Genomic DNA, 13,854 nt, shown 5'->3' with positions numbered 1-13,854 from the left:
GACGTCGCCTCCTCGCCCGGTATCGCATTGCCATGTTCTGGTGCTGCATATACTGCTGGATAACGCGTGTGGTGGTTAATGTGCTCCTAATTGCCAAAATGAGCTCAGCGGCCTCCATGCTTGCCTTGGTATGGCGTCCGCACAGAAAAAAGGCGCGGAATGATTGTCTGCCGTTGTTCTGACGGAGGGAGGGGCGACTGACGACACGGCTTACAGGGTTGGCTTCAGGGAGCTAAAATCAACAAAGGGTGTGCCTGTACATCAAGGAGTATTTCAGGCAGGACTGCACGGAGGGTTCCAATAAGAAATGGTGCACCTAAGTTATCGTTGTTATTGGAACAAGGAGGTTAGCCTGGCCTCTGATTGATACATGGCTAGATTTACCTCGCTGCACCTTCTCTGTGAGTGACTGCAGTGTGATCTAGACAGGGGAGGAGGCAAATGAGTACAAAACAAATCTGGTCTATTTCTTGTTCTGACCCACTCCATCTATCTTTTACATCTTTGGCTGGCAGCAGACGGTGCAGAAGGACTGCATGCCATCCACATCTCATGGCTGCTCGGCAGAAGATGGTACAGTACGACTGCTAGCCATCTTCATCTCTTGCCTGCCTGGCATAAGATGGTACAATACGACTGCTAGCAATCCTCATCTCTTGCCTCACTGGCAGAAGATGGTACAGTACGACTGCTGTTCCGAATCATGAAACAAAGTTGTGTTTGGGAATAATATAGTGGATAGAATTGCCTTTTTTCAGTATTTACTTTATCACACAAAATTGGGCATATTCCTACACCTGGAATTTAATATTGCAATGAAAAAGGATTATTTTTAATGTTTTTCACTTTATCTGTTGGTGTAGGCTGCCACCTTAACAAGACAGTTGTCACTAAGAATTGCTTCGTAAGAAAAAAATCATATCCATATTTGAACTATGATCTCATATCTGTGCCAGGATAAACCCAAACCTAATATTATTTTTCATTTAAACGCTTTGGATTCTCCAAGGACGGAATGCGACACAGGCAATGCATATCATCTCTAACTGTGGTGTAGGACAAGGAGAAGGCAAATAAGTAAAAATTATTGGTTTCCAGAATTCCATCTCATTAGTCGGTTAGTCATATTACATTCCAAAATGTAGTTCAGTATCAAACAGTACAAATGCTACTTACTATTTTGTGAAGAGAAAGAGGTTTGGCAGAAATAGTAATGTTCCTCCGTAAACATAAATTTTTAAAGACTGCCTCTGCAACAAACATTTGAAGCCAGAGAGATGGTATGGAACAAATGAACATTTTTAATTCCTGTGTTGAAAAGTCTAGGTTGGGGAAAAATTAAACAGACAGACAAATAAATAAAAGATAGATACATGAGCCATATCAAAGGCGGCAAAATCATAGTTCATGCCCCTGCTGGATTTCTTTCCTTACTACTGCTAATTCATAAATTAAATGATTAAAACTGCCAATTTACAAACAACATATAATCCAGTAGCTAACAAGCATAGTTTTTGTGACACCGCTCATCAGGTTTTAAAAAGTGAATCTGCTTAAAATATTAAATCAATCATTTTTAAATAAAAGACTATCTCTGATACAATCTGCATAACTGTTATGCTAAGATTTTTGAAAAGGAAAGTATTTATTCAAGGAAGTTACACTAGTGATAATCTTCAAAATTTCAGATGGGACAATATAATACCATCCATATTAAAAAAAAAAAAAAAAAAAAAAAAAAGAGTATGAAACATTAGCCAAGAAGGCATATAACAAAAGCAACATGGTGCAGTAGCAAATCCTGGATGAATGCTATGCTGTCATGATGCTGACACATATGTTAATGGTATTCAATATCAAGAACGTCCAATGATTGTAACAAAAGGTGGAGATGGAGGCTGACTCCCCTCCCCCAAACATGCTCAACATTGTTTATAACCAAATCTTTTATCACCTGTTTTTACAAATTTCATATTCCATATGAAGGCATTTAGAACACTTTCCCTCCTCCCCCAAATTAATAAATTAAATGCTACATTTGAATACAATGTGTATTTGGTTAAAGTAACAAGGTTTTCTGTTAAGTTCAGTATTTTGAGGGTATGTCTACACGGTGATTTAAAAAAAAAAACCCAGGACCGACTCTCAGAGCCCAGGTCAGCTGACTCGGGTTCATGAAGCTTGGGTTGCAGGGCTATAAAATTGCCCTGTAGACGCTCAGACTTGGGCTGGAGCCTGGGTTCTGAGACCCTCTGATTTCATGGGGTCTGAGATCCTGAGCTCCAGCCCAAACTCGAATGTCTACACTACAATTTTATAACCCACAGCCTAAGCCTCATGAGCCCAAGTCGGCCGACCTGGACCAGCTGCTACAGGTCTTTTATTGCAATGTAAACGTATCCTCAGTTTTTGTGTAAGGGATCTTCATTAGAAGAAGGCAAGTAGATTTAGAACAGAAATGCCTTTCCTGGATTACTTCCTTTCTGGAAATGGCCTTTTCCCAGTTATGAGATTTTTGGGAAGCCTGCAGGCAGCTCAGACTTGTCTGTGAAGCTCCAGGATTTTGCCATACTCTTTCTGCAGCGTCTCTAGAGGATTACATCCAAAGCTGTACATCCAAAGTGGAAACACTATGGGCCGGATCCAGGATCTTTCCACTGTCAGCCAGCCAGCATCTATACTTCAGGATGCAGGGACCATGGATTCAGATGAACCATTTGATCATGCTTCTGTGATTTTGCCTCTGGCTGGGGAAGTAACTGTATTGGAGGATAGATTCTTTAGTTCTGAGTACCAGAACTGTCTCAGTCATGCTGGAGCTTCCAGGATTATTCTAACAGAGTCCTGCCTGAGAACTCTCAGGATTAATGGAATTGGAGAGTCATCTTACATCAGGTCTAGGGATCATGTGACTATAAATTTATTGGATCCCTAACTTTGTCCCCTCTGGAGCAGAACTTTTGACACCTATTCTTTTTGGGAATAAAAAAAATGAGTAAAACCACTTTCCTGGTATTCTTAAGGAACTTCTTCCACTGCTCCAAAGTTTAGAAGTGACTGCACATCCTGATGTAACACATCGTTGTTAGAGGAGTCCTTGAAAAATGATGAGGATGGGTTGGGTGGAGGGTCTGGAAAAAAAACAACACGAAAAAGATCAAGCCTCCATCACAGCAGAGGCAAAGTTCTTTCACTGTGTACAGGAGTATAGATCCCTAAAGATCACGTTGTGGCATGCGAGTCCTTCAGAAAGTATAAGAGTTCATATTCCTCAGGTGGGAGATGTTCAATTCTTACTTGAACTTCTTTAGGGATTCCTGAAGAGTGGAGCCACAAGGATCTCGTCACAGCAACTGAAGTCACCAGAGATCTAGAGGCTGTATCCACAGCATCAAGGGCTGCTTGGAGGGATGTGCATGCTAGAAGCTGATCTTCAGCAATAAGAGAATAAGTTCTTCTCTGTTGTCCTGAAATGAGAATTTAACCATAGAACCCAATTCACATAATCATAATTTGCCAACAGGTATTGGTAGTTGGCAATTCTCATTTAGAGGACTGTTGTGAAATAATTTTTTTGTCCAAATTTAATTTTTGGGAGTTTTCTCTTCTGGTGTCACCTTTCATTGGCTTCGTCTCGACCTCTCATTAGCCACAGTGACAATTAATGATCCCACTATGGAGTATGTATAAAATTGCTCAAAAACCTAGGAAAGAACCTCAAGTGCCGGTCTCCTCTCTTCAAAGTTGATGACAGGGAGGCAGGCATCTGGCAGAGCAATTTAGACAGCTCTAAAAGTCCCTTATGATGAGTATTGCAAGACTTCCAGGAATCAGAGTGTGGATGATATTCCAGAGCTTGAGTGATTTTTTTCCCCTGGACTATGTCCACGGTAATCTCCAATGTGGCAGTCATTATATGTAACATGTCCTGGAATATCTTGTAGTCATGTCTTTTAGATGTCTTGGAAACTACAGCTTTATCTGAGGATGAAAACGATATGTGAGCTGGGGCAGGATGGTTCTCTGCTTGAAAATTCTTCATCAGAGCCATGATAAAATGGTTACTAACCTTCCTTAACTGTTGTTCTTTGAGATGTGTTGCTCATGTCCATTCCAATGTAGGTATGTGCTTGCTCCGAGCACTGCTGCCAGAAAGTATTCCCTCAGTGGTACCAGTCAGGTCACCTCTGGTGCTCCCTGAAGTCACGCTTTCATAATGATGGTATAAAGGGCCCTACCGATCCGCCACTTCCTCAGTTCCTTCTTGCCAGCTAACTTTAACAGAGGGGCAGGAAGAGGGGGTTTGGAATAGACATGAGCAACACATCTCGAAGAACAGTTATGGAAGATTAGTGACCCTTTTTCTTTGAGTGCTTGCTCATGTTAATTCTAATGTAGGTGACTTCCAAGCAGATGTAGGGGAAAGGTCTGGAGTTCATTGACAAGCAGACTGTAGCACTGCTCTGCCAAACTCAGCCTCATCTCTAACCTCCTGAGTGATGGCATAGTGAGACGCAAAAGTGTGGACCGAAGACCATGTTGCCGATCTACAGTTGTCCTTGATAGGGACATATACCACAAATGCAACTAAAGATGCTTGTGCCCTTGTAGTACGTGTGGTCAGAACTGGAGCAGGGACCTTCGCCAGGCTGTAGCATATGTGGATACAGGAAGTGATCCACGATGAGATTCTCTGGGCTGAGACTGGGAGACCCTTCATCCAGTCTGCAACATTCACAAAAAGTTGAGTAGTTTTCCAAAACGATTTAGTCCTGTGTAGAAGGCCAGTGTGTATCTGACATCTAGTGAGTAAAGTTCCTACTCCTGTTTTTGGCATGCAGTTTTGGATAGAAGACCAGAAGGAATATATGTCCTGGTTACTATGGAACTGTGAAACCATCTTCAGGAGGAAGGCTGGTTGAGGATGCAGCTGGACCTTGTCCTTGAAGAATCCCATGTACGGAGGTTCCGATGTAAGGACCCTAATCTACAAGACCCTTCTAACTGAAGTTGTGTCCACCAGGAAGGCCACGTTCCAGGACAAGTAGAGCAGAAGACACGTTGCCAATGGCTCGAATGGGGAACCCATGAGTCTCGACAATACCAGGTTGAGATCCCAGGGTGGGAGTGATTGACATACCTGGAGGCATATTCTGTTAAACCCTTGAGAAACAAACTGCAGATTGGTTTTCAAAGACAGATTGGCCCTTCACCCACAGGTGACACACCAAAACTGCATACAGGTGGACTCTAATCAATGACACCGATAGCCCTTGCGGATTCAGGTGTAGCAAGTAGTCCAGAATGAAAGGCACTGATGACCACGTGGATGAGACACCTTTCTGCGCCAACCAGATCAAGAATCTTTCCCACTTTTCCAGGTACGTAGCTCTAGTGGATGGCTTTCTGCTCCCTAAAAGAACTTAAACTTTCTGGCACTTGGGGCGAGCACACACCTACATTGCAATGGACATGAACAAGCACTTGAATAATAATCTGTTTAGAGCTGGCAGAGGAACGTATTGAGCTGGTGGTAAAGCCCCCTTGGGAGGTGGAAAAAGGAATCTAGCCCAGGATTAGGAAGATGACACTGGTCTTCTGGTGTGGTGTATTCCACACAGGGCCCAGTAGGGTCAGAAATATTGATATGCATAACGGAACTACTGGCTAGGTAAGGGGTGGAGGGTTTTGGGTTTGTGGAACACTGGTCCACTCTTTATGGGGAGAAGGGGCTGTATAGCTTGGTGGCTTCCATCTCAGTAGAAGGGGGACCAGTCTCTTTTGGGAAAAGCTAGCTAGAGTATTCAGGAGGGCATTAAGCAAATAGCAAAAGGGAAGGGTAAAAAGAGGGACGATAAGAGCACTTAGCACAATATTGAGATGTTGAGAACAAAATTAATCAAGGAACCAAAGCACATGAAGAGAAGAAATTTTTTGAATTGCCTATACACCAATACTAGGAGTCTGGATAACAAACAAATGAGCAATCTGAATTCCTCTTATGAGCATAAATGTGATCTAGTTGATATAACTAAAACCAATGGGATGATTAACCATGACTGGGATGTTAAAAATCAATGGTTATAGCCTATTTAGGAAGGATTGAGTGTGCAAAAGTTCCCCTGTGGGTCCGGGGACAGAATAGGCCCACTGCTCCTCCTGCATGTCGTAAGAGGCGACTAAAAGGGGGAGAGGGATGGGCTTAGCCAAGTTAGAAATTTGCCCAAGACACACCATATGATGAGCAAGTCAACGATGTCCATACCGGATTGATCGCAGCCCGGGCTAATAATGACCGTACCATCTGTCTCCCACCGGGGCAGATGGGACAAGTATACTTCTGATGTTACCCCAACAAAGAGGATCCATGGAAGAGATAACATCACCATAGCCACGTGGAATGTAAGGACATGGAGACAAATAGGGAGGTTGAAACAACTCACATACGAAATGGAACAATACACCTGGCACCTCCTAGGAATCTCTGAGGTCAGATGGAAGAACTTTGGAGAGGTACTAACAGAAGGTGGCCATGTACTCTAATACAGTGGAGAGGACAAATATGTCAATGGTGTAGAATTTCTTGTGCATAAAGATATCAAGAATTCAGTATTAGGATGCCGCCCAATGTCCAGCAGGCTTATTTACATCCGTCTAAAGGCAGTACTGTTTAATATCACAGTGGTAACGAGTCTAAGTCCCTACAACAGACTATGACAATCAGCTCCAAGACACTATCGATAAGGTACACAAGAAAGATATCCTGATTGTACAAGGAGGTTGGAATGCTAAAGTGGATACTGTACAGGCAGATTGGCGAGATTATTGTGGCCCTTTCTGTAATGCGGTAATGAATGAGAGAGGATTGAGACGTTTGGAGTTTGCCAGCTATAACAATCTGGTTCAGGACAGTGGGGTGGGAGGAGGTATTGTTTCATGATTTCTGTGTGTATATAAAGTCTGCTGCAGTTTCCACGGTAAACATCTGATGAAGTGAGCTGTAGCTCACGAAAGCTCATGCTCAAATAAATTGGTTAGTCTCTAAGGTGCCACAAGTACTCCTTTTCTTTTTGCGAATACAGACTAACACGGCTGTTCCTCTGAAACCTGTCATTAAGCATCTAGACAATCAACATGGCACAAACTTTATAGTCTACATCACAGCCAGATAGACTACATCATCATGCAAAACTGATTTCATTTTGGGATTAACAGAGCTAAAACAAGGAGTTTCCCCGGTGCGGATATTGGAAGTGAGCATGACCTTGTGATGCTAAATTTATGCCTGTGGCTAAGGAAAATAGTCAGGCCAAAATTCACCAGAAACAAGTTTGATTTAGAAAGACTCCGAGACCAAAACACTGGAGAGTCATTTCAAGTGATGATCGGTGGAAAATTTGCCCCGCGCTGCTTGCTCTAGAGGAAGACGTAGAAACAATGACCAACAATTTCAATGCTGTAATGAATGAGGCAGCAACGGACATCCTTGGGAAAACATCGTAAGAAGACAAAAACCATGGGTCACAAATGAAATACTAGAAATGTGCGACATTAGAAGAGAACTTAAGAGAGAGACAAGAACAGCACTGAGGGAGCTGATAAATACAGAGTGATTGGCAGAAAGATCAAGAAAGGAATGAAAATGGCCAAGGAGATATGGATTGAAAAGCAATGTTCTAAAATTAGAGAGTGTATCAATAATAAAAATAGCAAACGAGCCTCCCAGGTTGTACAAGATCTGACAAAGGAGAGATGGATCAAAGCTAACGTAATCTAAGACAAAGAAGGGAATAGTCTTACAGAAGAAAGGGACATCAATAGTGGACAAACTACTGCTCTGATCTATATAACCACCAGACAAATGGAAATTCTAGTGTCTTAGACAGCCCAGATTCAATAGAGGAGGAGTAGGACTTTCTAATACTACGCAAAGAAGGGGAGACAGCTGTGAAATCACTCAAGAATGGAAAGGCTACAGGTATTGACAACATCCCAGCCAAATTGATGAAATTCGGAGGAGAAATAGTAATAGATGTACTCACCAAGATCTGCAACAAGATCTGGCAGACAGATAAGTGGCCCTCCACATGGACACAGTCACTAATCATTACTCTGCCAAAGAAAGGCAACCTGCAATTGTGTCAAAATGTTGAAAGTCATAGTGAACAGATTGAAGCCACAAGAAGACAATATCATTGCTGAACAACAGGCTGGCTTTCCTACTGGAAGTACCACCACAGAACTGATTTTCAACCTTCGTGTTCTAGGTGAGAAGTACTTATAACATCAGCAGGACATCCACCATATCTTTGTTGACTTCAAAAAGGCACTTGACAGAGTATGGCACAAAACTCTCTGGGGAACCATGAAGTAGTACAATGTTGGTCGTAAGCTTATTTTTACCATTAAACAACTGTACGCCAAGGCCAGCAGTGCAGTTCTTGTCAATGGCACAATAGGAGAGTGGTTTTGCACCACTGTTGGAGTCTGGCAAGGCTCCCTTCTTTCGCCCACACTGTTCAACATCTACTCGGAGCGCATAATGACTGATGCCCTAGATCACATATGCAGTCAGCATTTGGGGGTGAACAATCTCAAATCTTCAGTTCGCTGATGACATTGATGGCATGGCAGGCAGTGAAGATGAACTTGCCAACCTTGTGAAATGATTGGATGAAACCTCCGCAAAATACGGTATGGAAATCAGTACAGAGAAAACCAACCTGATGACAAACAAACATGATGGGATCAGCTCACATATCACTGTCAGTGGACACGAGCGGGAGCCAGTGAAACAGTTCAAGTATTTGGGGGCAATCATCACTGATAAAGGATCCAAGGCAGAAATTCGTGCAAGAACTGTGCAAACAGCAGCAGCAGCGGCAAAGCTAAAGCCAATTTGGAGGAATAAGAATATCTCCCTGGAATCCAAACTGAAACTGATGCACACATTGGTCATCTCCATCTTTCAGTATGCGTGCGAGCCACGGACCCTTATGGCAGAACTTGAACAGAAAATACAGGTAGTAGAGATGAGATACTTCGGTAAAATCCTGGGCATTTCCTACTTCGACCACGTCACTAATGAAGAGGTCCACAACATCATCACCCAATGCGCTGGGTCATAAGAAGACCTCCTGACGACCGTGAAGAAGCGCAAGCTGAAGTAGTAAGGCCATGTAACAAGATCATCTGGCCTATCCAAGATCATCCTCCAAGGGACAGTACAGGGGAAGAGAAGAAGAGGTAGACAGAAGAAGAGATGGACTGATAACATAGAAGAGTGGACAGGAATGGACTTTGCGGATACTCAAGCATTGACACACAATCATCAGGGGTGGAGACAATTGGTTGATTGCTCATCAGTGATGGTGCCCCAACGACCAATGCGGTTATGGGAGTGATGATGATGATGATGATGATGATGATGATGAGTGGGCAAAAGGGGAAGGAGAGTAGCACTCTACGTCAAAAATGGCATTACCCATTTCTGAGTCACTGATAACTAAGGCTAAGATTTAGTCAGGGGTATTTTTAGTAAAAGTCATGGATGTTAGGGGGCTTACTCCTTCACCCACTTACTTCCCCTGGTCCTTCTCACATGAACAGAGAGCAACAATACCCAAAGTCCAAAGGTGCAAACAATTTGATGTTTATTGGGGTGAACTTCCAGCAAGCATAATTCCAGTTTCCTTCCTTAGTGTCCCCCTTCCCAGCTCTGACACCACAGAGCCTTACTCCTGTATCCCTGTTCTCATTTCCCCCTTTAGCAAAACATGATTCCAATTTCCCCACCCCCATTCCCATTTCTCCCCCACACACCCACCCAATCACTTCCTGATTGACTGCAGACTATATAGTAAAACTTGAGTTCTGCTTAGCTATACCTTAACCAATCATTTTACTGAAATTTAACTAACCAATCCTAACATATTGTAACATGATTATGTAACCAATTATATCCCACCACCTTAATTAGTTTACACCCAGCAAAATTGATTATACAGCAGACAGAAACAATCACAGAACCAGACAGAGATTATACAGACAAACAATGGGGAAATGGGGACTACAGTGATAGAACAAACACAGAAATGAGGATTTCACATCCCAGCTATTGATAAGTGAGTTCTTGCCAGACAGGATGCTATCAAACTAAGTTTCCTTTTACATCTTCTAGGCACTTCCCTTTCTCTGGAGGCAATAGGCATTATCAGGACAGGACTGTATTCCTAACAACCCAATAGCACCTTCATTCAATGTGACTAGTTTGGAATGTGAGGAGGTGACCGGTCGCTTCCCAGCTTATGGCTGCCTCTGCTGCTTAGCCAAAGGCCTTAACCTAAGAACAGGGCCTCAGACTGTCACAGTAAGAGAAGGACCTTACACTGGCAGACAGTGATTTTGATTCTTTTATACCTCTATAACTAGCCAAGTGATAAGAATACACCTAAATTCTTAGGGTATAGGCCTTTACACACAGGCCTGAATATCTATATCCTAACACTGGACAGGTAATGGGCAATAAACAAAAATTCATGGCCCGGGACCCGTCCATGACTTTTTCTAATAAATACCTCTGACTAAAACTTAGCAGCTCCTGGGGTCCCAGATACTGCTGCTCTGGGGGCCCCCAGGACACTGCTGCTGTGGTGGTGCGGGGGCCAACAGCTAGCCCCTGAGTTGGCAACAGGGGCTGACTGCTCCCAGCCATCCCTGCTTGGGTGCTCCCCAGGGCCAGCTGCTCTCACAGCCCAGAGATCAGCCGCATCAGCCATTGCAGCTGTGAAAGTCATGGAGGTCACGGAAAATCATGAAATCCGTGACTTCTGCGACCTCCATGACAGAATCACAGCCTTACTGATAACTAGAAGAAAATGATCCTGAATGCTTATGGAGCAATGTGCTAACAGATAAAGCATAAGATAAGGTATTAGCTGGTGTCTGCTACAGACCACCAAATCACACTAGGAAACAGGATGACCACTTCCTTATGCAACTATTTATAATGCATGATCATGGGGGTTTTCAGTTTGGAAACTGGAGTTCTCACGCTGCCAGTACTAAGACAACCTTGCAATTTTTAAACATTATAGATGACAATTTCCTAACCCAAAAAGTGTTGCAGACAACATGAGAGAATTCTGTATTAGACCTTTTCTTAATAAATAAATAGGAACTGATCACAGAACTAAAAATTTATGGTAGCTTATGTACAAGTGATCATGACTTGATCACATTTATGATGTGCTATAATATAATATAATATCAAGGAGCACTGGACATGAGAATTCAAAGTGATTTTCAAATTTGTTGAAAAAAAGTCTTTGGTCAGTGAGGAGGGTCCAGTTTGCCGAGTCTCAAGAGCTGAAGGAATAATCTGACCTAACAGAGGTGTCCCTAGTGGAGTCCCAGCAGATATGGGGGATGATGAGATCCCAGTAAACCTTCCAGGTTCTGAGCCTCTTCCTGGGCTAACAGCATTTGTAGCACAGCTCCCATTCTGCAATTCAAGAGGGATTTTAACAAGAGTTGGAGCCTGATGAAAAAACCTGTCCGGCACAAATCTGCCAGGAAAGCCTATTAAATTTTGGCCCTTGCATCAGTTAATAGACTGAAGAATCAAACATTACCCCTTTTATATTTTAAAATATCTATAAAATGAGGTTGCACAGGCATAATGAAAGGCAAAATAGTTTAAACAGAAAACTTAAATTAGGATTTTAATATCTGAGACTAACATTGAAAAGAGAGTATAAAATGTATCCCAGACACTCACCATCACATGAAATGGCAATGTAATTTGCCAGGTCATCTGCCACTTGATGCAACACGTTTCTGTCCATCATGAAGCCTGAAAGAATCCAATATTCTACTACAGTTCCAAGAATTCCAGTTAGCAGCATAGCTACTTCATCTTTGAAGACCTAAAACAGAATATGTAGTATTTGTAGAATAGCCTTATGAAATACCAAAAACCCCAAAACAAAACGATAATGGTTTGGTAAAAGCAGCAACAACAAAGATCCACTCTGCTGACAATTAACTTTCTCAAAGACTACTTTCTCCAGCTCCAGGGCTAACTCTTGCAGGTAGGTTTATATGATTAACATGCCATTAATTACAAGTCAATTGAACACTCAGAAGAAAGTGCTTTACAGTATTTAAAAACAAACACATGCAAAATGAGATCAATACTTAAAGTCACACACAAGAGAGACTTAGTTAAATCTGGGTTTAAATAAATGATTTCAAGTTGTGCATTTACTTCAATTAAGCTGTTTATTTACTTTTACAGAAATCTTCCTCCCTTGTTGCTCATTAAAATTATTTTTTCCAAAGATATCATCAAATATAAGTTTAAAGCTAAATTATGACGAGACATGGATTTGCTAGAGGCAGGTGAAGATGTAGAGGTCCTTTGCGCCGCAGAACACAAGTGCAGGAGACAGGCAAACTCTGTCTCCTAGCATTTTGGAATGGGGAACTTTCTTAGTACTGTCAATAATTCTACCCAGCCCAATGGGGGCATGTTTGGGAGGAATGGAGATGGAGATACAAGCCTTATCCCTTCCCTCCATACCTGCTATAGAGGACTAGGCATGGGGAAAAGAATAAGCTTCAGCTTTTTAAAAACGTGTACCCAATATTTTTACAAATCTTGAATGTAGTGCTCAGGAGGCATTGTGACTTGTGAGGTCTTATTACCTATTCACTAATGTTAAGGTACCCAAGGTTCCACCTCTCCCTCATCAATCCTTAGCAGTGAAAAACAAAGTTTAGCTCTTTGACTGAAGCTCCAGCCCACATATTGTATATTAAATCTCGCATCATACTACATGTGAGATCTGGTGCAAGAAACTGTACTGAACAAAATAGCACAGTTTCATCTCCTTTAAGAAGTTCTCTCTCATGTTTTCAACCTGAAAAAATGATGGTCATTTTGTGCAACAAAATTATGAACTGGGACCATTTTTTATGTTAGTATATCAATTACACCAAGTTACGTCTAATTACCAGTTACGTCTGATATTTCTCTGAGACCAAAGTCTGGTTGAGGATCAAATTTTTATTAGAAACGATTCTCTTAGCAGAATTAGAAAGCACCAATGACTGAGAAAGTACAAGTTTCATAAATCAGACGGAGATTTATGAAAGAATAATAGAGACTATGGGACAAATCAGACTTAAGGTATCTCTAAACCAATTCTGGAATACACACACACAGTCCATATATCTAATACACAAGGACAGTCTCCACTTAGAACTCAGTAAAATGAAGAAAAACTAATACTTTACTTAAGATGGAGTGAGAAATTTTATTTAAAAAAAAAAAGAGTGAGGAAGGTAGAATTGAGATTAGTTGGGCAGGGGAAGGGTAAAAAAGAGTGGCACACTTTTTCCCTGCTTGATATACGTATTTTTAAACATTCCTAAGAGTCAGGAATAGAAAGCAGAAGAGATTAACAGAACTTAAATTTGTTTTGTTATAATGCACTTTTAAGAGCCAGCGGTGCGCAAACTTTTCCAGTCACACCCCCTCTTATCATTAATGGAATCTGTCTGCATGCTGCTCCCTCCCTGCCCATCTGTGGGGGCTGGTCCAGGCCCTGCCGTGCACCCCCCCTCCTTCTCAACATTCCTCCTGAGGGGCCCAGACCCCTAGGGGGATGCGCCCCGCAGTTTGTGGACTACTGAGATAAGCAGAATTACTGCAGAGAGATTAAGTGATTTGCCCAAGGTCACGTAAGTAGTCTGGGGTATATCTAGGAATAGAGCCAGATATTCTGTTTCCTTCTCCTGTTCCTCAGCCACCTCTCCATCCTACTTGTTCCCTGATTTTTCTTTCTGGCA

General features: G+C 42.2%; 1 protein-coding gene across 4 annotated transcripts in view; it reads right to left on the bottom strand.

Annotated features, from left to right (window-relative positions):
- SLF1 (SMC5/6 complex localization factor 1) overlaps nt 1-13,854 on the bottom strand; it is a 74,871-nt gene that overhangs the window by 16,012 nt on the left and 45,005 nt on the right. For all 4 annotated transcript variants that reach the window (XR_013635789.1, XM_073344504.1, XM_073344506.2 and 1 more), the window contains 2 exons: nt 11,780-11,927; nt 1,177-1,322 (listed from right to left, as the gene is read on the bottom strand). Coding sequence is in view for 3 of the 4 variants with exons in the window: in XM_073344504.1 (XP_073200605.1) it covers nt 1,177-1,322; nt 11,780-11,927 (294 nt within the window). In the remaining variant the exon portion in view is untranslated. The remainder of the gene's footprint in view (nt 1-1,176; nt 1,323-11,779; nt 11,928-13,854) is intronic.

Source organism: Lepidochelys kempii, chromosome 5 (assembly GCF_965140285.1).
Source record: "Lepidochelys kempii isolate rLepKem1 chromosome 5, rLepKem1.hap1, whole genome shotgun sequence".
Lineage (NCBI taxonomy): Eukaryota > Metazoa > Chordata > Testudines > Cheloniidae > Lepidochelys > Lepidochelys kempii.
This window is presented reverse-complemented; position numbering and strand designations above follow the sequence as displayed.